The sequence below is a fragment of the Ammospiza caudacuta genome, chromosome 6, assembly GCF_027887145.1.
Source record: "Ammospiza caudacuta isolate bAmmCau1 chromosome 6, bAmmCau1.pri, whole genome shotgun sequence".
NCBI classification, from domain to species: domain Eukaryota; kingdom Metazoa; phylum Chordata; class Aves; order Passeriformes; family Passerellidae; genus Ammospiza; species Ammospiza caudacuta.
In genome coordinates, this window is record NC_080598.1 from 10,494,215 (window position 1) to 10,521,077 (window position 26,863).

The 26,863-nt window shown below is 46.9% G+C and overlaps 1 protein-coding gene across 2 annotated transcripts; it reads right to left on the bottom strand.

Moving 5' to 3' along the window:
• Positions 1 to 252: 252 nt before the first annotated feature.
• Positions 253 to 15,870, bottom strand: ZDHHC13 (zinc finger DHHC-type palmitoyltransferase 13). Of its 2 annotated transcripts, XM_058806869.1 has the most exons (17): positions 15,792 to 15,870; positions 15,082 to 15,215; positions 14,577 to 14,699; positions 14,071 to 14,148; positions 13,483 to 13,627; positions 12,136 to 12,200; positions 11,427 to 11,589; positions 10,453 to 10,578; positions 10,009 to 10,142; positions 9,115 to 9,218; positions 6,600 to 6,727; positions 5,521 to 5,583; positions 5,063 to 5,156; positions 3,599 to 3,682; positions 2,636 to 2,793; positions 1,362 to 1,459; positions 253 to 847 (listed from the first exon to the last, which is right to left on the bottom strand). In XM_058806869.1, the coding sequence occupies exons 1-17, from the start codon at positions 15,810 to 15,812 to the stop codon at positions 712 to 714; spliced, it is 1,854 nt and encodes a 617-aa protein (XP_058662852.1). In that variant the 5' UTR covers positions 15,813 to 15,870; the 3' UTR covers positions 253 to 711. The 2 variants fall into 2 exon arrangements, with proteins under 2 accessions (XP_058662852.1, XP_058662853.1); XM_058806870.1 differs by lacking the exon at positions 10,453 to 10,578.
• Positions 15,871 to 26,863: the final 10,993 nt, after the last annotated feature.

Genomic DNA, 26,863 nt, shown 5'->3' on the forward strand with positions numbered 1-26,863 from the left:
TCCTTTCCTTGGGAATGTGGCTGACATCAGCTATTACAGATGCAGTGGGGAACAATTCCCTCTTTTTATGTGCATGACTCTCTTCCATCATAAACTCACCCATTTTCATACCCTAACAGGGCATATATATGTGAAAAACATAAGGCAAAGAGTCAGGCTCCTTCTTATGGTTTTGTGCCCACCCACTCTTAAATACATCATTGGCCACATATCCCTTGACTCTATTCCAATCTGCAAAAATACACTCACAAGTATGAAAGCTCTGTTTTATTACATGTAAACTCTTCAAATACAAAGACATAGAGATTTTCACAGCATCAGCAATAAAATTACAATATAATTGTAATATTAAGTTTTTAAACATGAACTTTCACCTTAATTTTCAAATTTAATTGTCTTTTGTTACCAGAAAAGTAAAGCAAATGTTACCAACATAATTTTGAAATTTTGCCCCAAAAACTTACCTTTAAAAATATATATATTTGTGTCATCTCACCACATAAAATTTTAAATAGTTTCAGCTCCAACTATATATACACAGACACACAGTGACTGTTCCATCTACAAATCTGCTGTATCTTATGTAAGTTTAATATTAGAAACAATAATAAAAATTAAAAACAAGCAGCTTCAGAAGAATCTGTAGAAATTAATGAAATATCTTGTTTTATTTAGCTTTCAGCTCAGTCATTTTAGAAATTAAGCAAAGTTTTACACAGAATGAACATTTTTCTCTTTTGAGAGATGAAAAAGTTTGTATTGCTTGGTCCAGTCAATTAAGTTGGGTTTGAACATACCAAAGCAACTGCACTGAAAAAAGTCCGCAAGATTCTGGAAGCATCCAAGGCTGAAAAAAGAGAAGAACATGCATTCATAAACCCAAGAAACGAAGACTGCAAGCATGAAAAACACCACTTCACCATGAGACAGCACCCAAGATTTTAACCTGTCAAGGCAGACAGCTCAGGAAGAAGAAACAGAAGAGCTCTCAATTAAGCATTATACCTTTGCTGAACTTTTACAACATGTTTTACTTAAACACGTAAGAGTAGATTAAGCTGGACTGAAATAATGCCCCACAGTTAGTAAGATCCCATCTGTTAGCATACCTGAGGAAACTGGGAAACCTTGGTACTGGTTTCTCTCTTAATAGAGCTAAATATTGCAGGAGAAGTCAGAAAGAGAACTAAGGTGTGAACTAGTCCCTTTCTGATCCTACACAACAGACACAGGGACTGATGAACAAATTTTTGGACAGCATCCCTCACCCCAAAAACAGTGGTTTTGCATTTATGAGGCGGTGAAGCCAATCAGTACTGAAGAGATAACATGTTTCAAACACTCTATTCATTAATACCCACTTGTAGGGAGTCCTCCTAAGTGAAACAGGATGCTTAGAGGATTTTCTCTGTACCAGGAGATTCATTCTTTCATGTGAGGTCAACCCCAGGAACACAATCTGATTGGAAAAAAAAACATAAGTAATGGTTACAACATAAATATCACAAACTAAAATCCTAGTGAGCAAAAGATACTACTAAGGGAGTAGGGGGAAGAGCCTGGATATATCTAACAAATAAGTAACCACTGCTATAACTGATGACTGCAAAGTAAGTCTTGAAATGTCACTGAGGCTAAAAGGACCTGGCAAGAACCAGCTCCCAGAGAAGGCAAGCCTAATTGGGATGTCTGTGAAGACTGTACCTTTCACAGATGTCTGCAGAAGTGGAAGATCTATCACAGTTAAGCACCAATCTCCTCAGATTTTTGTCTACATTCTACCACACAAAATGGCAGAAAAAGACACCTTGATCCACAATGACACTAAATGCCACAAAGCAGTACATTGTCAAATCACTGTGTATGAAACACAGCAGTTAAACTGTGTTAAGTAGTTAATCCTCCCTATCTTTTTCCAGCATAATATCCCACTGTTTTGGACACTGCAAAAATCTAGCAGTACATGTCTAAGATTGTGGAGCTTTTGGTTTTTCGGCTTTTTTTACTGAACAAGATGTAAAACAAGCCCTTAGCTCAGTGTGCTTAGCACATATTTCAAAGACACCTGTTTCCTAAGAGCTGCTAAACAAGCTTTCACAGATGTTTTAAGACAGCTCTTCTCAATTTTGCTTGCATAGCCAAGCTTTTCTCTGATAAAAACATAAACAAGAAACTTGACAGTCCTCAAGATAAAATCCAGGTCATATATTTTTACAGTAGCAGTGGGATTTAATACAGCCTAATGACACATGGCTGAGCTCTGCCACAGAATTTTCAACTCCTGAATAATTGTGTTACTGAGATTTCGTGCAGTTTTGGGGGCATTAATACCAGTTCTATTAGTCAAATAAATTTCTTGTCTTTAAATACAACTTTTTATAGGCTTGGAATTTTGAGTAGTAAACCCAGAGCTCAGTTATAGGAATGATTTGCAGACTGGTGATTCTACTTCCAACAGAGAAATGCTGAGTGCACAAGCTGAACCTGTGAAACTTGAAGCTCTGCCTTGAGATTTAAGAGAAGCACCTTGCTGTGACATTTATCAGGGAGAGCAGGCACAGAGTTTTTATGGGAGCAAATCATCCAGGGAAGAGCTTTGATTTGACAAGAAGCACAAACTGAAGGAAAATATTACCTGATAAAGCTGAACAGTGAGCCACAGAGAGGCCCACAGGGTGTGGAAACAAGTGACTGAGGAGATGTAGGAAACCCAGGGAGAGCAGGACACTGTCTGGGCGAAGTACATCCATGCTCCATCTTGATGGAAATTTGCTGCACAGTGGTTAGACCAATCTGACAACACACACAATCAGTCAATTGTGTTTTTAAGCCCTTAAGAGCTGAGGGAAGATTATTTGCATGAAATTAGTATTACATAGCAACATCCTCTAGAAATACCATGTTTCATCTATCCCGTTGCCACCTAAAAGCACCCACACAGATGTGTGAGTGCTTGCTATTCTGGCTGCATAATCTTTACACTCTGTGCTCATGATCCACAGAAAAACATCCTTGTTTTTAAAGGCTGGTGCTATAGCAATTCATCCTCAGCAACTAAATTATGAGGGTTTTCCTCTGCTTTCCAATAAAATTTTGAATTTTACAAAGCAACAGTTCAGATTCATTAACAAAATAATATACTTTTTTTCTCTTCAGAATTAAATTACTTTAAAACCAAGAAGAAATGTCTGCATTTAGTAAGAATATTTCCAAATTAAAAAAAAAAAAAATCAATCAAGCTTCTGCAATAATGTATTTACAAACTCATTTTCTGTTACAGCAAAGGGGATCCAGATTAGAACCTGTCACCTGACCTTCTGCCACATTTTCCTCTCTAACAAAAATGCCTCCTGCTATTTCATTTTCCATTGGTACCCCACTACAGCAGCATCTTTGTTCCTGCTCAACACAAATGGAATCAGGTATTTGACCAAAGACTCAGATAGGATGCATTTTCACTTAATGCTACAGTAACATCACTGCTGAAATAAGGTATTGCTTGTGCAGGTTGTACTTGCTGGAAAGGAAATGCTGAAAAATAAAGACCACACAGAGACGGATTTGAAAGCTAAATAAAACTAAACTCATGGATACATACACTGAAGAGTTCCATAAAGCAGCCAGACACCAGTCATTGTCAGGAAAAACAGGAACAACAGGTAGTAATAATGGTTCCCAATGCCTGAAATTGAGGAGAAAAAAAGGCAAAAAAATTAAAGTTGGACATCTTAAAATTCAGCAGTACTTGCATTTCTACTAAAGTTATCAGGAATAAACAGAGTCAAAACCATTTCTTATTTTAACCTCTGCCATCCACAAGAGAGCTTGGCAAGGCTGATCTCTCTCTCAACTTTGTCCTGTAAGCCATCCCAATTTATATAACAGAATTAGTTCTGATAAAGTCAACCAGGATTTGTCTCTCCCTCAGAGCATGCTTTCAGCTGTTTTAGTCTGGTGAGCCCTAATTAAGCAACCACAACTCCCTCCCATGCACAATAAAATTGCCTCATGTACTGAGAAGTCTAAGCTATTAAACTTGCTGGACGTTGTGTGCTTCAGAATTGAAAACATACAGGGAAAAAGCCCTAGACCTCTGTCAGAACAACTGTTACATGAAGATATTTTTAATTACAGTGATATTGTTCAAAGCTTTGAGACAACACATCAGAAGGATGTCTCAGCACCTTGTAAATAGCAAACATTGCAAAAATAGCATTTAACACTAGGAAAAAGGCTGTTGGCAAAAAAAAAAAAAGGTGAAAAACGTATTGTTAGAGATGTGAAGCTCTCACCTTCCTATCTTGAGCATCACCAGAAATAAGCCAGAAAGGAAGAGAGAGGGTGAGAGGGAAGAACACAAGAAGATGGAAATGCCCTGCAGGGCCATCTCAGCAGTACAGCTCCCCCACTCAGAACTGTCCCCGACAGTGACAAGGGGCAATGGAAGTTCAGGAGGACACACGAGTCCAGCCACTTCCTGCAGCTCATTCTCCTCACCCACAGCTACTGCATTAAAATGTCAGACTGTGCACACTTGTCTGGTTCTTTCAGTATCTACTCCTGGACAGATTGTCCAAAAAAGTTTGTCTAAACCCTTTCTGAACCTGCTGACATTGCCTGTGTCTGCAAACCCTTACAACAGCAAGATCCAAAATTTCCCTGCCTGCCATGTGGAGGCATTTTTCCTCTACTAATCCTAAATCCCTGGTTCTACTATGACATGCTTGGCTAGTAATTCTGCATTCACTTTAGCCACCATCTCAATAAATTTTTTTCTTTCCTTTTTTAAAGTCTCAATCATATCTCCTGTTCCTTCTCCCTCCAAAGAAGGAGTTACAGATTGCATGATGTGTGTTCTTAGGGTGACCACTCTAACAACCCCTAAATAATCTTATTTGCTTTTCTCTCTTCCATCTGATTTCACTCTGCCACCTATCAGAGGCCTTCAGCATCAACAGGATATTCTTGTGTCATGTGTGCTCTCTCTTTAAGGGGATAAATGTTCTCTGCAACTTTTAAAATATGGGGCATTTTCAAATTTGATAAAGCAACACACTCTCACCTACACACTGTCCAGTCCACAGAGAATGCTGATCATATCTGGCTACACATGCTTGGCAAGCAAGGCAATGCACAGATCTCAAAGGCTTCCTTACCTAGGGGAGGATGAAGGGAAAGATAACACTCATAGCAGAAGCATCTACTTTGCTCAAAATTTAAGGCATCATCTTAGTTACCACCACATTTTGCATAATTACTGTGTCATAGACCTCACAACACAGAACATGGATGAGAACCATATACCTTAATTAAAAAGAAAAAAAGAGTGGATTTTTAAAAATTAAGATTAGAGTCCAAGTATCTCAAAGCATCTCTTATCACCATAAAAGAAATCTAAACAATATATAACAAACTACTTGTGTAACACTTTAATGACAAGCAGTGAGGAAAAAGGATGTTTATGGCAGTATTGAGTAAAAGGCAGGTTCACAAAAAATAAGTACAAAAAGCCCTACTTACAAGGCACGATGTGCAAAATGTTCTGAAGTCCAAGCACCCAGTTTCTGCAAGAGCTATAATGTTCTGAAAGATAAAGATTTTGTGCTTGCACTTGGATAACTTTTCCATAGGTGCTATGAACATTTCTACATTAAGACTTCTGCAGTTTGTAAGGATTTTAAATGCCAAGCATGAACAGAAGTAAGAACTTGCTATTTAAAGAGGTGCACAAGAAAAAACAAACCAGTAAAGACTAATGCAGCTTCACCCACACAAGATTACTCAGAAAAGCATTTCTGTGTTGTCAGAATTAATAAATGATGTGAATTAAATACTCCTTAAAATGAGATGGCACCCCTCATACAGTCAGCCAGACTTCAGGGAGATGAAGCCTGCTCCTTTACAAGGACAGAACATTTATGAGTCCTGTGGCAATATGTTAAAACTGCAGTTTATTCTCCCTGGCTATTGGAAGAAATACAACCTCAATGAGAGCCATGAGATCACAAAGAAAATGCTCTCCTCAGCCCATAGGCTGGAGAGAGCAGACACTAAATTCTCTACTGACTGGCTGCCCATGACTTCTTTTGGCTGCTATAAAACAGTTAGGAAATAGCATGAGAGTTGCATGATGTTCAAGCACAAAAAACATTACACACATCCTCAAAGCACATGATAGAATTTAAATAATTAGTAGCACATGATATATAGGAAAGCACTGTGACTATTTCTTTCTAACCATAGACAACTGCAACAGAAGCCATGCAAAACTTATATTTTTTAAGTGAAGTTCTATGTGAATTCATATCACAGATAACACCAGTGGGTCTGTACAATCTTTGGCCAAAGCTCATATTTCAATGAGAAGACAGAGGCAAGCAAACTTTAGCAGGACAAGGCAGACAAGGAAACAAGCAGTAGAAGGAGAAATTCTCCAAGATCTGTGCTGTTAAACAACATTGCTAAAACCTCTTTAAGGAAGAATATTTCACTGCTTTCCAGTTTACCAAAGCTGCACATGATGACAAGCAACCACCAGAAGTGGCTGATACATGTTGCACCACGCCAGCCCTTCCATTTGTTTTTACAAAACCACCTACCTCTTTTCTCTCCTCTTCTGAAGTCTTTATATATCCAGGATCAGTACTCCAGGTTTTATAGAAATAATAGAGAAGACCCATCAAGCTGAACACAACAGTGATTTTAAGAATTACATTTGTGTGTGTGGTATGTGATAGTCAGGTTAAGGACTATATTCTTACAACTCATAACACCACTCTTTGTGAAAAAAGCAAAATATTCTAAAATTGGTTAATACTAATTAGTTAATACAAGCAAGACACAAGAAGGAAAAAAAATACTTTCACTTTTACAGTCGGATCCTCTCTGTCCTTCCAAGGCCATCTTATCAGAGAAATGGAATATTCTGTCCAGTCTGAGTGCTGAAGACAACTTTTACAGCTGTATAAACCTGCATCACAACATGGCTCCATGTCATCCTCCTTAAAAGTCCTCCAGACTTCTGCTTTTGAATATTTCAGAGGTACGAAACAAATTTGATTTCTTTTTTCCCCTCTGGAGCTTTTGTACTTTATTTACACGATATCAGTCAGACATGCAGAGCTATAAAGCTTCTGGCAGCTGTGAGATCAGTTTGGCTGCTGGACCACCCCTAACTCAAACAGGCTCTTACTCAGTCTTACCTTGTCCCATTCATTTCAGCCAAAAGCAACTAAATATACTCATTCAGAAAAATGTAACTGAAAGTCATCCTGAAACTATTTTTGTCACACAAAAAAAGTCCAAGCACACACTGCTTAACACCTCTGAAGGTAATGGGACATTAGGAACACCATTTTTACACTAAGAACTAAAACCATCTGTGTATCAGATGACTGGGGAAGAAAAACATGTCAAGATTAACTGTCTCCACACAGAAACAGAGGCATACAGAGTGAGACTAGTTTAATACAACTTAAAGTCATGCATCAACCTTGAGAGCCCAGGCTGCTAAAGAACCATCCTGCTGCTACCAAGGACCAGACAGAGAGCTCAAGTCTGGATGGCATCTCCAGTGACTCCTCAGTCACTTCGTGAACTCCAGGGAAAATAATTTTGAAAAATCCAGGATGGCAACCCCAAAGTCGTTTTCTCTTATGAACTAACAACACTGCAAACAGTTCTAATTAAAATCAAGGTGACAGTTTAGGAAATACTGGCACAAACATCAGCTGTGTTTGTTACAATGCAGTTGCAGGGTGCAATTATAGAAGTCAAAATGATGGTGTGTTTCTTGTGGATACTACTGGTCTATTTGCACTGGTATTGGTTTTTGGAGCTCAGAGAAATCTTTAGTTAGAATGGCTGGATTTTCATTCAGTCCAAAGCAAGTCTGACAGAGAGATACAGCTAACTAAAATCCTGAAAACTTTTAAAACACTGTGACCAGCTCCAGAAGGAAAACACACTCATGAGAACAAGGGTTGGACAGTGAAATGGAAACCTATCCACCAGCCCATCTCACCAGGCTATGGTTAGTACTTCCAGAACACTGCTATGCTCACTATCTTCAGCAGCATCCAACTCAAATCCCTACAAGGGGAATTGTTTTTCCTTTTAACTTATGTTACACCAATAAAACAAACCTTAAACCTTCACAACAATTGAATAACACCATTTCCATTTATACAAGCACGTGTGTGAATCCCCAGCAGGAATACACTTGATCAGTTCATCAAAGTTAATCCTGATAATTCCATTAAGGGCATCTTAATTGGGAACAGCACAAGAGAAAATGTAATTGAAAGGCTGAATTAAAAATTAATTAAAACTGTGTAGCAATACATTGTAGCTGCTTTAGTACAAAATTATTTGCAGTTCTAAGAATCTTCCTAAAGGCTTTTTCACACAACTTAATCAATGAACAGATGCCAACTGTTTCACAAAGAACAGGGCACTAGAAAGAGAGCACAAACTACTAAAATGCTTTTGTACTCATCACTGAGAAGCCTCTTCAAAGCAAGTAAATGTCAGATAGAAATTAATTCACTGTATACTAAAGATTCAATGTAACCTGTGAATAAAGACAGAAGACTGGACAGTCTACTTTGCAGGAACACAAAGGAATTTCTTCTTTTTTTAGGGAGGTGGTGGTAGAGGATGTTTTTAAAGGCAGGAGCATGAATACCACCAACTGTCAAATGATTATTTTAAAAAGAAGAGATGCTTTCAGCATTATTATTAAGATGTATTACCCAGTTACAGCACATGACAAAATACATCACTGTACCACAGTCTCAGTGAGGAAGATTAAAGAGTGATGTGTAGATGCTAACAGAAGCCATTAGTTACCTAACACCTCCATTCTGATATTCCAGTAACATATGAAATAGGTCAGGTTGTAAGGAAGACAAAAATCTACAGACAAAAGAAGGTACAGAATTTTAGTCTTTGTTTAATTTAAAGTCACTTTGCCTCTTCCCAATGGGATTAAACCAATCTTACCAGAGATGAACAGTCACATGGAATTATCTGGAACTTCTCATCACAGTTTGCACAACAGGTTTAGATTTACAAGAAACTCCAAGCGGAATTGCATTTCCTGAGTATAAAGGATATCAGGCAGGAACCAGAAAAACCAGGTCATGGACATCCAAAAAACTGAACTTAGCAGAAATGCTGTGGGAAGGTATCTTAGGTTCTTGAGCCCCACAAGTTGCCTGAAAGAACATTAAAAGAAATAAATATTTTTCTAAATATATTTGAAACATAGATTATACATAGATATAGAAAATACACAGAATATAAATAACATGGTTTTAACTGCAAAAACTTCAAGCACAGGGTTTATTTAAAGTTGCTCAAAGCTATCAAGAACTGTCACTCAAAAGCATTCTTTATCCATACATATAGGGGGTTAACAATGCAAAAATAAAACTGAAGAGTGCTCTGCTCCAGCACAATATTATATACCTGAAAAGTGCAGTAGGACTGGTTGAAAAGTCCCACCTCTGTCTATTTGCACACAGATAGCATTGCCATATCAGTGACCACTGACCTTGGCAGGAAAGGTGAGAAACAGCTCAGGATAACACTGGGAGGTCTGGAGAGCAGGAGAGGGGGTGTCTCCTGAAAACTCATTTTGTGACAGAACACAGCAGGAAAAAGTTGTGATAAAGGACACTTCTGAGCAGATATCTCAATGTCTACCAGATAGAGACCATCAGCAATACTCTGACAATAAAATCAGCTAACAGACTGCATTTGGGGTTTTTTTTCCAAATCCTTCAGTGACAAGGAACTATTATTGTGTGCACCTAAATATATTTGATTATTATGGTCATTAATTCTAAAAAGTACATGCATTTAAATTCTCCACACATTGTAAAACCATTTCTCAGGTGCTATCTTTTTGTTAACTGAAACTAACCTTTGAAAAGAATTATGCATCAGATGCTTTTTAAAGTCTTTGCCAAGTAAGTACCTAAACAGAGAGAAAAGGCCACAAACCTCACAAACAGAGACATCACAAATAGCAGGCTGAGAAGCAAACCTCCTTTTAAAAGCCAAGAATCAGAACTTAGGTCCATGATGTATCCAATGGCCCACATGAACGTCAAGGAAGATGCTAACACCAGGAAGAGCTGTTAAAATTATTATTTTTAAAATATGACAAAGTACTCAAGCAGGTCTTACTTAAAAGTATTCAGTTCATGTAATGACAAATGCTGAAAAGACTCACAATAAGATAGGACAAGGTGACACATCAATACATCAAAAGCAGGGGTGAGGTATGACACAAAACTCTCACCCAAACCACTCCAATGTGCTTTTAAAGAATTCTATTTTGTGCACCCAATTTCAGAAATTACTCTCGTTAGAGTTAATTTGCATGTCACTCTAAACACAGCATGCTCTGGTTTTATTTCTATTACTTATTACTCAGGAAATTACCTCATATTTCTCTACTACTTTCAGTAACCTGTTATTTCTCCTGTTTCTCATTTTTTCTTCCTCTTGTAGCATGTAAATCATGAAGGGATTCTGACTTTGGTAAGCAATGTCAAGCGGCCTCTCTCCCTTTAACAACAAATAGGGTTATTTATTTATTTATTACTTTACACATAAACACTCTCACTTTCAACAAAGGCAAGAAATTAACATAGTTAAAACAAGACCAACTGGGCAGTTACTTCCCAGCCCCACCTCCCCCTGCACTATTTTTTAAGGTAAAGGTAAGCTAAATTCAGAGTGCTAATGTGCTTAAATCAGAGCTTCATAGCTCTGAAAACTGATACTTGTAGCTGTTTATCTGTTGGGCTGTTTCCAGTAACACATCTATATAGTTACGGGAATCTACACTTTCAACATTTATGCTATCAGTTCCCACAAATATTAAGTTGAAGCCTTTCATATGTGATAACCTTTTGAATGTACAAACAGGCATTACCAAACATCAGCTTTCACAGGAGGACATTCACTTAATTTGAAGTCTTTACAAGTCTGACTAGACACTAAGAAATGCATTTTTTAAAATCTGCCCAAGTCCTCATACCAATGTCTTTAAGTAGAAAACAGCCAAATGAAGAAATGAAACAAATTAAACAAGGTCCTGAGAAAAATCAAACTAACTAAACACCCCAAGAAAACGAAACAAAAAAGGGCGAGGGAGCAGAATCAAGTCAAAGGACACAATTACTGTTCAGTGAACACAAGGCGTGGCTGTTCATTACACAAAAGTTGCAAAGAACCTCTGCATTCATACTTGGAGCCACACCTCAAGAAAGGCACCAACTCCCTTTTGGGAAAGACTAAGAATACCTGCTCTTAGCCAAACCCCGCTGCAATTTACATCCAACATGGAGAAGACTGAGATTTTTCTTCACATTCATGCTACATGGGATAAAATATCACAAAGGAAATCCTACCTTAACATTTTTTATGTCCAGGCTGGCACCAGCTTCCAGCAACAGATCCACTGCACTAGTATTTCCTGAGGCTATTGCCCAATGCAGTGCAGTATTCTTTTGAACATTGTCTACAGCATTGAGAGAGGGGTTAAACTTTAAGAGAAACTTCATGGGTTCTGGTCTAGATGAAAATAAATTATCAGAGTTAACAAACAGAAGATAATCTAGATTGGAAATGAAACTTTTGAACATATAATGCCTTCTCACAACCAGCTCATCAATGGTAAATCCATGTTTAGAATTCCCCATCTGCCCTGGAAGTAAGGTAGCATCATCATTTCTCCAGATGATGTTACCTCACCATTTTAACAAACATGAGGTACATAACACCGGTTATATCTTCTACAACACCATAGCTTCTATCTCCCCATTTTATTAGTTCTAAATGTATTTCACTGCATCCACACCCATTTGTTTTAATTTTGCAGAAAATACAATAAGGCTGCAGACAATTTAGCCATAAACCTAAACTTATTTAAGAAATTCCTTTCACTTTCTTTGCTATATCCAATAAGCATTCCCAACTCTGAATCTCTGAAACACATCATATTTTTGTACAAATGGAAGGGAAAGGAACGTCAGTTAAAAAAAAAAAGCAAGGAAAAATTCACCTCACTGCTTCTTGACTACAATACAATAGACTTTTCTTCAGTTACTCTCTACTTACCCAAAGGCTTTTTGTACTGTTAACATTAAAGGCGTTTGTCCATTGAAGTCTGTTGTGTCTATGTTCTAAAAATAAGAAAAACATAACAAGCAAGTGATTACCAGTGATCTCAGGAAACAGTGGAATTTGGGGCTATATAACTGACTTAGCTTCACTAATGAACAGAAAAAAGGCAAATCAAAACATATCAGCCAAGAAGCCGACACTCATTTAAAACTTTTTCCTCCTTCTTTAAGTCTTGCATGTCATTCTTTACAGAATATTCTGAGTTTCTATTTTAAGGGAATTTTTAAGGGAGAGACTCCACTAAGGATATTTTTAAGTGAATCATGTCAATTGTATTTCTTGTCCTCCTTGCAAAGAAATACACTATCAATAAGAAGAACCTTATAAAGCAATGCTAACCAAGTTCCTTGTGTAAATAGAAGTACATAAAAGATGTAAAGAAAAACACATAAAACAGATTTATTAAAACAAAGAAGGACTACGTATCTCAAGACATAGGTAAATATCTAGCCTAAATTTTCTTCCTTCTTCACAACAAAGGTTTCCTTGCTTTCTCCCTCCATCCATCATTATATTAGCACAGACTTACTTAAAAGAATTATTCACATGAATATTTTTAGTAGAAGAGAGGTGGACCAACAACTTTATTAAGCCTGTGATATACACCACTGCACCTACGTTCCTGAAGTCAGTCACTCTCCCTAAAGAGAACTTCATGAGAAGGAAAATAAACTGAGCAAACTTGTAAATTCTAACACTAGATTGTTCCTCAAAATCACTCTAGATCATATAAGAACTCTCTTGTCATTTTTATTAGCATGTTGTTACACTTGCCATCAATTCCACTCATTTCACATATAAGCTAAGAGACATCAACTACCATGGATACAACACAGAAATTTCTAATGAAAATTCAGACCTAGTCTGATCATTTTTTCTGCATTCTTCAATTTATGGAAAACTGCATAGATTATTAGTTACAAAGTTGTAATCAATTCATAAATACTGTATAATGTCTATACATCATATACTGCTTTTTGTTCCCACGTTTAAAAGCCATTGGTTATTTCACCGCACCACAAATCCACACGACCTTAACAACCCTCCTGAACATGCTGAAATGTAGGTGAATATGGATGTGGGCCATGACAGGAATAGGGAAGAGCATTAAAAAAAAATTATATATACAAATGCCTAAGTTTATCTGTGCTTCTAGCACATAAGAAGAGGTGTAAAATCACTGTTCTTCATCGAAAAAAACCCAGCTAGTTCTGGAATGCCTCCTATACACAGGCAGCTACTCATAAGCAGAAAAGTATATTTGGGGCATCAGCAACATACCTGGCCTTTTGCTATGAGGTAGGCTATGATGGGCATGTGTTGGAACAGCACTGCTAAATGAATGCTACTGAATCCTTCCCCATCAATGAGACTGGGATCTGCTCCACACTTCAACAATAACACGACCATCGGAAGGTGTCCTTGTCTGCAACAACAGGTGTAAATGAAACTATAGAGACGATTTCAAACATGGATATTTTAAGGAAAGCATTGCCTTTATAATTCTCACAGGCATCCCACAAAATATTTCAGCTTCTCATGGCTTTATTTAGGAAATCATATTAAATACATACAGCCTAACAAACAAGCTTAGGGCGAAGCATTAATTTAGACTACAGTGGGTATTCCACAGTAACTTCTCTTATGAGTAGTCATCCAAGCCTCTGATTCTGGCAAAAGACTGACAGTCCAGAAGAAAGCACTCATCTTCCAGCAGGAGACTTCACACTCAGAGAAGTTTTCCCAGAATAGTTATTTCAGGTTATATTTTCTCCTGACAAGCAGTGCTTTGCTCTCTGAATCTCAGAAAGTGCTACCACAGCTTTAAATACTGACAGATTTGCAGTTAGGGTTTGCAAGCAGCACTACCTGGTGGCCCAGTGCAGGGGTGTAGAATTCAAATCTCCACCAAGCTGATCCACTACTGCACCTTTGGAAAGGTAATATCTGTGTAATAACAGCACAACAAGGTCAGGAACAGACACAATAAAATAGAAAAGCCTTACACTAAAGATAACATAGCTAAAGCAGTAAATGATTCATAATAAAAAATTCACTGGAGAAGCAAATGGACAAAAGCAGTTTACCAAGTAAGTAATGCTGTTTCAAGAAAATGTTGAAGAAAAAATAGTCATTAGCAAGGTACTTCTAAAATCAGCTTTCACCTTTGTTACAGAAAGAAACCCAGGAAAATCCAATGATTTCATGTACTAGATGATTTCACATATAAAGAAACAGGCTACCTTTACATTTCAGTGATATCTTCACTAAGGTAAGTGCATTAAAATTTTAATTCTACCCTTCTCTTTTCAAAGTGATTATAGGTACCAGTGGCAGAATACACTGTGTTACTGCCACAGGGACTCTCAGCTTACTTTACCAGCTCCTGTCTGTTGTTTATGGCTGCCCAGTGAAGAAGAGTCACATTTTCTTTGTCTGGCTGTCGAACATCATATCCTGCTTCTACCAATTCTTTGCATCGTTCTAGCATTCCATACCTTAAAAGAGAAACAAAAAAAAAATTATTATACTTATATTTTTTCAGTATTCTCCAGTCTGGAGACATTTGCACCCTAAAGAAAAAAATATATCTCAGTAAGCATCACCCAGCAGATCCCACTGGAGCAAATTCCACATTGCATTCAATGGAAGTCTTGTAAAAAGAGTGGGGCTATGCCTTGACGAGTAGAATTTTCTACTTAAACAAATCTGCTTGAAATGTTTTTATTTACAGTAGCAACAGTAAGTTACTTTTCTTCTTCCACTACAGGGAGAAAATGAAACTGAAAACATTTCCTTTGTACAAATATCCAGCCTGGCTCACATTTGAGGACACTTCCATCTGTTCCAACACTCTGCACATTCAGAACATGTACTTACTGTGTAGCCTTGACAATATCACAGGTGCTGGGGTCTTCAGCAATGGGATATGGGCCTGGAAGACCTTTATCTTCATGGACGCTGTGGCTCCTGTGCACATGAGGTCGATGAGGCCCATGGCAATGGCTTTTACACTGATTGTTAACAAAACAATTATTAACCACTATTACTTATCGGCTGCACACCACACACAGCTCCCCCTTTACCAGAAGCACTCACTGGGCGTGGTAGGTTCTGTTAATACAAACGAAGATGTTAATTCAAAGCACGGTTAAAGCCTTCGGGCAAGAGACCAATCCTTTCAAAGCGGAGGACAGCAGGGATGGGGTTAAGGTGCATTAGGACAAATGACAGAGGCGTTCAGCACCCTGCAAAGCTGGTTCCCGACTCAGCAGCCTCCCCCACAACAGCGCTACACTCCAGAAACCACAACCTACGGCCTTGGGGATGGTTTGAAACGCACTTGGCAGCCATAGTGCCATCCGTGCAGCCAGAAACCCGACGAGGGAACAGACAAGGCACACGCAGAGCACGACACGGACGGCTCTTGCCCGGGAGCCCCCGCCAGACCCCGGCGGCACCGCTGCCGCCCCAGCCCCGCCCTCACCACCTGCCCGGGGCCCGCGGCCGCGCCCCGCACCCCCGGCCCGGGCAGCGCCGGCTCCCGGCCCCGCTCCAGCCCCGGCGCTGCCTGGGGATCCCCCGCTCACCGCCGGGCCGCCCCCCGCCATGCCCGCGGCCCCGCAGCTTCCTGCTCCCGCTTCCTGGGCACGGCTGCGGGGCGGGGCCGGGCAAACACGGCCCGGGCGGGGCGGCTCCGAGGCGGGGCCGGGGGAGCGCGGGGAGGCCCCAGGAAGCCTTCCCTGAGGCTGTCCCTGCCGCTGCGGAGCCGCTTGGGCGAGCGAATCGGCGGTTCCCGTGTGCCTGAAATGGTTCCTTCTCTTTTACCAAGGCAACCGCACCGAAGAACTCTGTTTTCGCTCAGGATCCCCCCCGGGTGGCGGACAAGGCGAATTGTCTGCTGGCGAGTTTTTCGGGGCTTGTGCCTCAGCAGGTAGAAGCGATCTCTCGGTGAAGGTTCTGGAGACGTCTGATGAGGTGAGGCTGAGGAACTGGGGGAGCTCAGTCTGGAGAAAGGGAGGCTCAGCGGGGACCTTGTGACTCTCCACAATTCCCTGAAAGGAGTAACGTCACCTCCTTGTTGGCCCGGTTCCCAGAGGAGTTCAAGGCCACTTAGGACCATTTCCACCCCCAGCTGAGCCCCAATATCCCCTCATAATGACCGCCAGGGTGAGAGAGGAGCCGCCATTTTAGGGCAAGCGGTCACCATCCCCCGAAGAAATGGGGATAAACTGGGAAAACACTCAAGCGTGTCAAACACCCACACTTCACCAAGCTTGCCGGGTGAGGTGGGACCCTGGCAGCCCTTGGAGTGATGCCATCTCTTTTGGCCTCAGAAGAAACCCCAGCATGGGGTGACCAGAGACGTCCAGCTCTCAAACATCATGGGGCTGTGGGGACACGGGGACCCCCTGCTCCTAGAGGAAATGTGTCATGACCCTTGGACAACTGACAGTCACCACTCACAGGTCATCGGAAAAGGGATAATTATCACTCCCAGCTCAGCCTCCAGACCAGGGCTGAACCACAGAGCTTTCGCCATCCTGCCACAGTGGGGTCCTGGCTGGAAGGATCACAGCTCAGGTCAGGTCTTCAAGGAGAGACTGGGAGAGCCATTCAGGGCACAAGAGCCTCAGCAGCCTTCATAAAAGGGAAGAAAACTGCAAGAGCAGGCACATTAATGAAAAAAAAAACCAATAATTATTTCCAAAACCCTGTTTTGGTAGGTCAGAGCAGTAGGCAAAAGGTAGCATAGGTTTATTAGATGGCAACTAACCATCAGGTAGGAACCTGGGTGCTTTCCTGTGACTGGTTACTGCATTTTCCATCACCATCAATTGTTTTTAAAGCAGAGGAAGATATTTTGGGGGCTGCAATAATCCCAGCACCACAGGAGTGACTGTGGAATCTCAACATCTCCCTTGTGCACTCTACGCACATGACTTAGGATGCTTGTTGCGGAACCAGTTGGTAAAAGGCCAAGACCTGGCTCCCATTACAGGGGAAGAAAGAGTTCATCAGGGCTCAACCTGGAGTGAAATTTTGTCTCTTCTGGTTCTACTCACAGCTTTGGTAAGAGAGCAAAGTCTCTGTTTCTGACCCACACAAGCCCTTGGAATGCACACAGCTGTTGTTATCTTGCTGTTACATTTCATATTTCTACAGTCCCATACTGTCACAATCATATTTCTAAAGTCTCGTACCTTCTTAGCGATACTTCTTGGGGGCAGTTCTTCACAGCTCTGACGTCTTCTCCTGCTTGTTACTGCTTCCTAGTCACAGCTCCTTCCAGATTCTCCCTGCCTGGCCAAGCCCAGCCCCTTTTATCCCAGTTATCTTCACTGGCTACAGCTGCAGCCCAATTAAGGACATCACAGCTGCAGCCCATCAAAAACAACCAGGACTTATCAGGGCAAGGCCTATATACAGATATTCAAATATAATACAGATATTCAAATATAATACAGATATTTTACTAGGATTCCTACTATACACAGGGACCCTTGTGTCACTTCAGGAGAAGCCCTCGTCACTTTCAAGAAGCCCCAGTCACTTTCAAAGGGCAGCTGTTGTTTCACTGTTGCATTTCCTGGCTGTGTCAAGCCCCTCCTACCTGCACTACAGCCTGTGCTTGAAGACACAAAAGGAGCATCCTGGAGGAAAGGCATGGAAAGCTTGACAAAGGCTGAAGGGAGCACTCAGATGTCCCCTTTTCCCAAGAGGTTTCTTTAGCTGAAGTTGCTGACAAGGAGCAGACTTGACTCGCTGCAATGGGTTTGTTGTTGTTTTATTTCTCGGGCCCTCAGTCCTGCGTGGGATTCTGTAAGTGGGTGCTTCAGAGGCTCCAGCAAGGCGTCAAAAACGCCTGCCCCGCACCCAAGGGTGGCACAAGATCTCCTCCAAGTGCGGCCTGTAAGCGGGGTGCTTGGCCAAGCACCAGCGGATCAGGTGCTGGCACTCTGCGGAGAGAAGGCAGACAGCGCCGGTCACTGGCAGAAGGCTCCTGCCCGGCTGCCCCCGGCGCCCGCGGGGCCCGGGCCGCGCTGCGTGAGCTCGGGGCTGCGCCGGCCTCCCGAGCGACCGTGCCCCGCGGGCAGAGAGCGGCACGGCGGGACACGGCCGCCTCCTTCGGCCGCGGGGCCGCGCTGACCCCGTGGGCACGGGCACCTCCTGCGGCCGGCCCTGGGGGCAGATGGACGGTGCCCGGAGCCGCGTGAGGGCCGCGCCGGGCCGCGCGCCGCCGGCTGCCAAAGCCGCCCGCTCGGGGCCGGACACCGACCTCGAGAGACCTGCTGCCAGAAGAAGGGCTGCCCCAGCACGATGGCACGGTAGTCCTCGAAGGGGAGGCTGCCGCAGACCATGACGTACAGCAGCACGCCCAGGGACCAGACGGTGGCCTCGTGGCCGTCGTAGCAGCCAAGGCAGACCCACTCGGGCGGGCTGTAGGCGTGCGTTCCTAGGGGAGACGGGCGGCGCTGTCCAGGCGCGGGCTGCTGCCTTCCAGAGCCCAGCGCCAGGCTCCTGGCTGAGGCAGGGGCTGCACCCGCGGCCACAGCTTCCCCCCCGAGGCCACCCCGCGTCCCCCAGCCAGCTGGCCAAAGCCAAGGGACCATGCTGCCAGGCAAAGGAGGCCAGCGGAGCGGCCCAGGCCCTTGTGGGCCTGCCGAGCCGGGAGGCCCGGAGCCGGCTTTGGCCGCCCCCTCTGCGGGCAGGGCCGGCAGCCGGGTCCCGGGGCACGGCGTCTGCCCCGGGCCAAAGGGCAGCCGGCTGAAGGCCGCAGCCCGCAGCCCAGGAGGGAGCGGGGCCCTGCAGTGCCTGGCACCGGGAGCGGGGCCCGGGCCCTGGGCTCACCGGCAAACTGCGTGTAGGCCCGCTCCTGGAGGAAGGTGCCGCAACCGAAGTCGATGAGCTTCAGGTCGCCGCTCTCCGGGTCCACGAGGAGGTTCTCCGGCTTGATGTCTCGGTGCAGGACGCCGCAGGCGGTGCAGTGCCGCACGGCCTCCAGCACCTGGACGAAAAGCCAGCGTGCCATCTCCTCGCACAGGAACCCCTGCTCCCGCAGGAACTGCAGGAGATCCTGCCATGCCTCCGGACGCTCCAGCACCAGCACGAAGCTGTCAGGCAGCTCGAACCAGTCGAGGAGCTGGATGATGTTGCAGCAGCCGGAGCCCACCTTCTCCATCAGCACGACCTCCATGGGCACGCGGGTGCCGTCGGGCTGCGAGCAGGAGAAAATCAGTGCCTGCGGCAGGCCTGATGCTGCCCTGGGGCTGCTGCGCTGCGCCCTGCCTGCGATGCCCCCTGGCGCAGCCTCCCCGGTGCTGGGGCCTCCTCCCGCCCAGGGGATGCTTGGGGGGCGCCCCTGCCCGGCCCCGCCGCCGCTGTTTGGCACGGCCGGGCCCGCGATGCTGCGGCTGCACGCTGAGCCCGCGCCCGCCGCCCCCGCCGTCCCCCGGCTCCCGCTGCCAGTCGGCGCCCCGGGATTCTCCCTGCCCGCCCCGGCCCGCTCTGTCCCGCCGGCCCCGCTCCCTCACCAGCTCGTCCCACTGCAGGACGCTCTCCCGGGCCACGCGTTTGATGGCCACCTGCAAGCCACGGAGAGAGGAGGGCTGAGCTCCGGCCCTGCCCCTCCCCAGCGCTGCCCCTCGTCCCACGGCCGGCCGTCGCGGCCACTCACCGGGCTCCCGTCGGAGAGGCGGATGCCCGAGAAAACGGTGCCGAAGCCACCGCTGCCCAGCCGCGGGCCCAGCTGGTACAGCTGCTGCAGCTCCTTCCTTTGCCCTGCAAAAGGCCGAGAGCAGCCATCAGCCCTGCGCCCAGGAGCCCCCCAGTGCCCGCGGGTGCAGCGGGCCGGGCCCCGCGGGCCGCGCCGCTCTCACCTGCTCCCTGCTGCGCGCCGGGCAGCGGCCCCTGCCCCGCAGCCGCCGGGCTGGCGAGCGGCAGAGCCGGGCCCGGGCAGCGCGCACCGGCGGCTGCGGGAGCCCCGGGGCAGCGGGGCACGGCGGCACCGTCGCTGGCCCCGGCCTCGTGGGCTGGACTCTGCCATTGACCGCGGCCGGGGCTGCAGCCCGAGGCTTCTTCTCCCAGGGAGGTGCCAGGAGCAGCTGCAAAGCAAGCGGGGCTTTCTGAAGCCGTGCCGTCACAGGCACTGGAAAGAGCCAGCGACCAGGCTGCTCCCAGGGGCCCTGGCCTGGCCTGACTGTGCCCCTTAAGAGCCCTGGGGGAGCCTCAGACAGCTCCTCAGGAGATCTCACCTGCTCTTAGAGAGCCCTTTGTGGCCTTCGAGGGCTGTCTTGGGACAGCTTCCTGGAGATGGAGGAGCCTCCTTGGTGTCTCCAGGCTGGTCTCCACCACCAGGCTCGGGCTGGCACCGGCTGACACAAGCGGCACAGCGTCCTGGCATCTGTGGGATGGCCACTGCTGGCTCCAGGACGCTTGCTGCTCGGCCAGCTTCTCCCGATAAGGCTCCTCTGTGTCGGGCTGGGCTCCCATTTGGACTTCTGGGCATTCCCCGGCCACGTCAGGGGTCAGGGTTGCGCCCGCGTTGTTGAAGCCCGTGAGTCCAAGGGAGCTGTGAGACCTGTCCATGGGCTCTGCATCTTCTGCAGGCTGACAGGTCTCACTGAGCCTCTGCCAGGGATGGAGGCTGCCAGAGATAGCAGAGGCTCCTGGCAGGATGCAGGGTCTCTGACAGTCTGAAGTTCCTGCACGGATGGCTCTCCCCTGCTGTGCCATCCTTGCACGCCTTGAGGCTCTCCCAGGGATGGAGAATCTTGCTGGGAGCAGCCTCTTGAAGGGATGGAGGCTTCGGGAGGAGCTGGAGGGGCCACAGCAGGGCAGGTGGCCTCGCTTCACCAGCTCCTCCAGCTGTTTCCACAGCGCCTGCCACATCCCCGAGTAGAGCGGCGCACGCGTCCCGCTGGGATCCCAGAGCAGCCGCATCAGCTCCTGCAGCTCCCGGGCCAGAGCCACGCAGGGGCCGCAGCTGCAGGGCCCGCCCGGGGGGCTGCCGGGAGCACGTGGCCGCTTGCGCCGAGCCGCCCGAGGCCTGGGGGCCCTGGGAGCCACAGGGGCTCCTCGGTTCCTCCGTGGGCCTCGGGGCCGCACCCCGGGGCGCTCGCTCCTCTTTGCTGTCCGTGCCCGCCGGCCCGGTGGCTGCCGGTGGCCAAGGGCCCACCAGACAGCCCCAGCGGCCAGCAGCAGGACAAGCACCGTCACCAGGACGCCGCCGTCACTCGTGGCTCCGGCACGTCCCATCGTGACTGCACTGGCGGCCGCGGGCGCTGGCCCGGCTTATCCAGCGGCAGCGCGGTGATGTCACAGTGCTGCGGCCGGCACAGCCCGGGGACATCACCGCCCTGGACATCACAGCCCTGGGGACATCACAGCCCTGGGACATCACAGCCCTGGGACATCACTGCCCTGGGACATCACAGCCCTGGGGACATCACAGCCCTGGGACATCACAGCCCTGGGACATCACTGCCCTGGGACATCACAGCCCCGGGACATCACAGCCCGGGGACATCACCGCCCTGGACATCACAGCCCGGGGACATCACAGCCCGGGGACATCACAGCCCAGGGACATCACAGCCCCGGGACATCACAGCCCTGCCCCACGGCAGCGCTCAGCCCCTCTGTGCCCTCAGAGCCCAGCCCGCCCCGGGGGCAGCAGAACCGGCTCATGGCTGGAAATGGACATGGCCAGAGAAAGCTGCTGGCAGGGAGAACGGGAGCTCAGCCTGTGGCCAGGTGTTGTTCCCTGGAGCCATGGGCGCACCTGGAAGGGCGCTGGTGCCAGCAGCGTCCAGCCCACGGCTCCCAGGACGTTTGTTCCCAGCTGGAATCACCCACTACTGTGTGCCTGAGAAGAGAGATCCTCCAGAGACAAAGGGAGTTGAAGTTCCTCTGTCTCTGGGGAGCTCTTCTGAACTGGCTGTGGAGGGCAGGAACAGTTTCTTGTTAGCAGCTCACTGACTTCTGCTGTGCCTCTGCTCTAAATAAATCGGGATTTGCAAGGAACACTCATTGTGCTTCCACTGCCCTGGCTTGGACTGGGATTCAGTTTCTTTCTTCCCAAGAGCTGGCATGTGTTGGGTTTGGATGGGAAGGAATGCTGTGCCCCAAACAGGGGTGCTTTGGTTTCTGCTGAGCAGGGCTTGCCCTCTTCAAGGACTTTGCAGTGTCCCTTGGTACACCAGTGCAATGGTTTCTGCTGGGAAGGAAAGGATGAGCATTGAAGACAGAGGCAACTAATGCACCTTAAACACCTTTGCCGTGTCTCTGTCCTTGTTTGAGAGGTGACCATCCACACCCTGGAAGGGGACAAGATTATTTCAATTTTATTTCTACTACAGTTTTTTTGGATCCATTAATGTATTTAAAACCACTCTTTTTATCATGCCCTGCCGTACTGTCTGTTGCTGTCTCAACAATGGATGTATCTGTGAGAGGACATCACTCTCCTGGGCAGTGAGTGTTACAGGACAAGCCCTTAGCTTAGCATTGTTGGGACCAAAGAGGGCAAAGAGTCATGGGTTTTCTCATTTTACTTCTTCCCCCATTTGTCATCCAGACTTCAAAATGAAGACCTGTAAATGCCTAGCTCTGTCTTGTGTTTAATGTGTTTTTATTTGTATTTATGTAACTGCAAAAAGCAGTGAAAGAAGAAAAGTGACTGGTTCTCACTATTACTGTGTGAGGGCTTATTTTAAAGGCTGGTGTATTTATGTTCTCTTTTTCCACTCCAAGCTTGACTTTTCCCCTCGTTTTTCCAGGTCTGCTGCATTGGGTGTTCCAAGGAGGGCTGGGTTCCTCAGCAGGGGTCTTAGGGGTTGGCGCTGATTCTGCTTTTTCTGAGGGTGTATCAGTGTGCTAGCAGAATGATAGTTTTCTGCACTGGAAAGCTTTCCCTCAATGCCATCAGTGCACGGACGTGTTTGAATTGTGGAACCAGACGGACTAAGGAAAGCCAACACCCGTAGCAGATTTCTGTTTGCTCTGTGTCTGTGAGAAGCGGGCTGTGTGCTGGACAGGGAGAGGCGCTGTTGGAGAGTGGCATCGGCGCCAGGTGTGAGTGTGAGGATGATGGGGGCTCGGAGCAGCCCAGGTGTGAGTGTGAGGATGATGGGGGCTCGGAGCAGCCCAGGTGTGAGTGTGAGGATGATGGGGGCTCGGAGCAGCCCAGGTGTGAGTGTGAGGATGATGGGGGCTCGGAGCAGCCCAGGTGTGAGTGTGAGGATGATGAGGGGGTAGCTCTTGGCGGGGCGGATTTAGCGGGGGGAGATTTTGCCTCTGTACCTTTTTGCATGGAGCTGCTGAGTGGAGGGGTTTATGGGGCGCTCCCGGCGCTGTCTCATGGAAGGACTGCGAGAGCTTCTCACAGGGTCTGGGGGAATACCTGGATCCGCGCTTGGGTACGTGGAGCATCGCTTAAAGGAGGTGCCGAGGGACGAATCTTTGTGCCGGGGAGCAGCAGCCGAACAGGTGAGCCCGTGTGGATTTGGAGCGGGGACTTTTGTCCTTCCCCTTTCCAATTTCATCTTGCCAGTCCCTCCCCGGTTCCTCAGGAACAAAAATGGAGCTTATGAGGATAAAAGGAACTCAATTTGAGGGAAACAAGTTCTCTTCCATTACTGGCTGTGTTTGAACTGGTAGGCGAGTCACCCTTCACCTGTGGTTTTAAGGGTATTGCTTGAAGGAAAACCAGAGTTTTCCAGGCTGTTAGGGGAATCCTGTGTTCTATTTTAAGGGGAAAAGTATTGTTGTGGTGTTATGGAATTGATTTGAGAGTAGCCCCCCAGTTGTTCATCACCCTAAGGTTTAAATGTAGGGGGCAGCCCTGGTGTCCCTCCTTTTCAAGGGTTTGAATAGAGGTCGAAATCCCCCTTCCCCATCAGTTGAAGGCTTTCATTTGAGGAGCACCCCTTCTTTTCTGCTCTCCTAGGGGGTGAAATTGAAGGGGAGAACGCATTTCTTTGCCCTTGTTGAAGTGAGGTGAGCCCCGCCTGCGGCGTCAGTTTCGGGGTTTGGTTGCGGGAAGCTGCAGCTCCGGCAGCGTTTGCAGGGCTGCAGTGGGGCTGTGCCGCTGCATTGGAGGGCGCTTCCCGTGCCCGCAGCCCGGCCCGGAGCGTTCCCGCTCGGGAGCGCTGCTGGCACGGCCTGGGCAGCTGCTGGGGCGCACGGGGGATTTGGCGCGGCCGGGCCGGCCAAGGGCGGCTGTGGCAGAGCCGCGCCGGTGCGAGCCGTGCGGAGCCGAGGGGAGCCGTGCCGGGCCGGCCAAGGGCGGCAGTGGCGGAGCCGTGCGGAGCCGAGGGGAGCCGTGCCGGGCCGGCCAAGGGCGGCAGTGGCGGAGCCGTGCGGAGCCGAGGGGAGCCGTGCCGGGCCGGCCAAGGGCGGCAGTGGCGGAGCCGTGCGGAGCCGAGGGGAGCCGTGCCGGGCCGGCCAAGGGCGGCAGTGGCGGAGCCGTGCGGAGCCGAGGGGAGCCGTGCCGGGCCGGCCAAGGGCGGCAGAGGCGGCGCGGCCGCTGCTGCGCCGGCCCGGGCGGTGCCGGCCGCTCTGTCCGCTCCGGGCGCGGGGCTCGGGCGCCGCCGGTACCCCCGGGCCCGGTGCCGGCCCCGCCGGGCAGGGGCAGCAGGCGGGGCTCTCCGGGGCGGCGCCGGCCCCGCGTGCCGGAGGAGCCGCTTTCCTGCCCGGAGCCGCGCTCCGTCCGGGGCCGGCAGCGAGACAGGGTTCGGCTGCTGAAAGTTCTGCGCTGTCGTGGTTCGGAGGCGCTTTGTAGGCATTTATTGCACCGTTGTGTTCGGTTTGCAGCGGGTGAACGCTAAGGGATGCGGTGTTCTTCCTGAGTGGTACGGTTCTCGGTGCAGGTGGGGATGATAAAGGTTTGTTTTGGATTGACTTTTGTAGTCGGATATTTTCTTTTTGCCGGGGTATTATGTTTTGAAAGGCGCGCAATGGTTTTTACAGGTCGTAGCGTGAAGCAGCGGTTCGGATTTTAATTCTGTTGTGGTGGCTTTTATTAGCGTGAGTGTGTAGTGTTTGTTTTGTCGTGTCGTTAATAGCAGCGGGTTTTTAATCCAGATAATTGCCTTTGTGTTTATCGTCTTCCAGAGCTTTTATTTATTTGGTTTGTTTGATTGTAGTGTATGTTTTATGGTTACGGATCATTTGGGAGACATTGTTTATGGTTACGTTTGTCTTTAGGTTTTGTCTTTGTTTCTAGGAGGTATTTTTATTTTGATAGCTTGAGGCACTATGGGTTTATTCAGTTGGGAATAATTTTTTGTTGTAAATTAAAGTTTATTTGGTTTTTGGGATTTTTCTTGTTGTTGGTTTCTTTATTTTCTTTTTTTTTTGGTTGTTGTTGTCCTTTCATGTATTTGAGTATTGTTTATCAGGGGTTTTTTTGGGAACATAGGTATTTATATGGTGGGTTTTTAAAGTATATTTATTTGGGTAGTTATTTTCTTAGTTTTTAGTGGTTGAGTTTTTTTTTCTATTTCGTTAATTAGTTCGGTTTTTAAAGTTATTTTTACAGAGGATTGGTTATTCTTTGAGTTAGTGCAAAGGTGGAATTTTGGTTTTTTTTTTTTTTTTGTAGAAATGTTCAGGATCAGTGGCGCTGTTTGGAGTTTAGTAAATTGGTTTGACTTTTTTTTAGTACTTTTTGTAATTTGCTGTGTGTGTTTCTATAGGGTTTTCTTTTATTTTGGTTCCATTTTTCTGTTGTGATGAGAATTGTTATTGAAAAGAGTGTTCTTTGTTTTTTCGCTGACAGTTGCTTTGCTGGTGGAGGTATCTCGATGGTTTTGGAACATATTGGTGGGATTTTGATGCTGTTAGTTTTGTCATTTTATTTAGGAATTGGATTATAAATGTACAATTATGACTATAACGATAATTAAACAAAAAAGATATGTATAGAATTGGGAATAAAAAACTTAAAATTTAAATATAGACCGAATATGTAAAAAAAATCCAGGTTACATAAATCATTATATATTACAATATGCAATCTGACATCCAGAACCCGGGCAGGTGAGTTTTGTTTGCCAGGGCAATGTGCCCTGGTTTGTGTTTGGGGGTCTGTGGCCGGGAGCGACCGTCTGGCTCCTGAAATTCCCCGATACGCAGGATGGTTCCCGAACCCAAGCTGGTACCAGTGCCAAGTCGGGCTGATTTGACAGTGCCAAGTGCTCCTGCAATCTGCCATCCAGAAGGGGGCTGGTGACCTTAGTTTTCTAGGGTAATGTGCCCTGGTTTTTATTTGGGGGCCTGTGGCCAGCTGGCTCCTGAAACTCCATGATACGCAGGATGGTTCCCAGTCCCAAGCTGGCACCTCATGAATGTCAAGGTGATTTTGACAGTGCCCAGTGGCTCCTGCAATCTGCCATCCACAACGGGGGCAGGTGACTTTTGTTTGTCAGGGAAAAGGGCCCTGCTTTGTGTTTGGGGGCCTGTGGCCGAGAGTTGTCGGCTTGCTCCTGAAATTCCACGATACGGTGGATGGTTCCCAGGCCCAAGCTGGCACCAGTGTATTTGACAGTGCCCAGTGGATCCTACAAAGTGCCATCCAGAAGTGGGGCAGGTGAGTTTTGTTTGCCAGGGAAAAGTTTCCTGTTTTGTGTTCGGGGGCCTGTGGCCGAGTGTGGCCTGG

Bases quoted from the DNA above. Each gene is read 5' to 3' on its own strand.
- ZDHHC13 (XM_058806869.1), bottom strand. From the start codon at position 15,812: ATGGCGGGGGGCGGCCCGGCG. The intron at 10,579-11,426 runs GTAGGATTTCCT...TTGTTGTTAAAG, and splicing joins TGGACATAAAAAATGTTAAG to GGAGAGAGGCCGCTTGACAT. The intron at 9,219-10,008 runs GTTTGTGGCCTT...ATGTTCTTTCAG, and splicing joins GTGATGTCTCTGTTTGTGAG to GCAACTTGTGGGGCTCAAGA.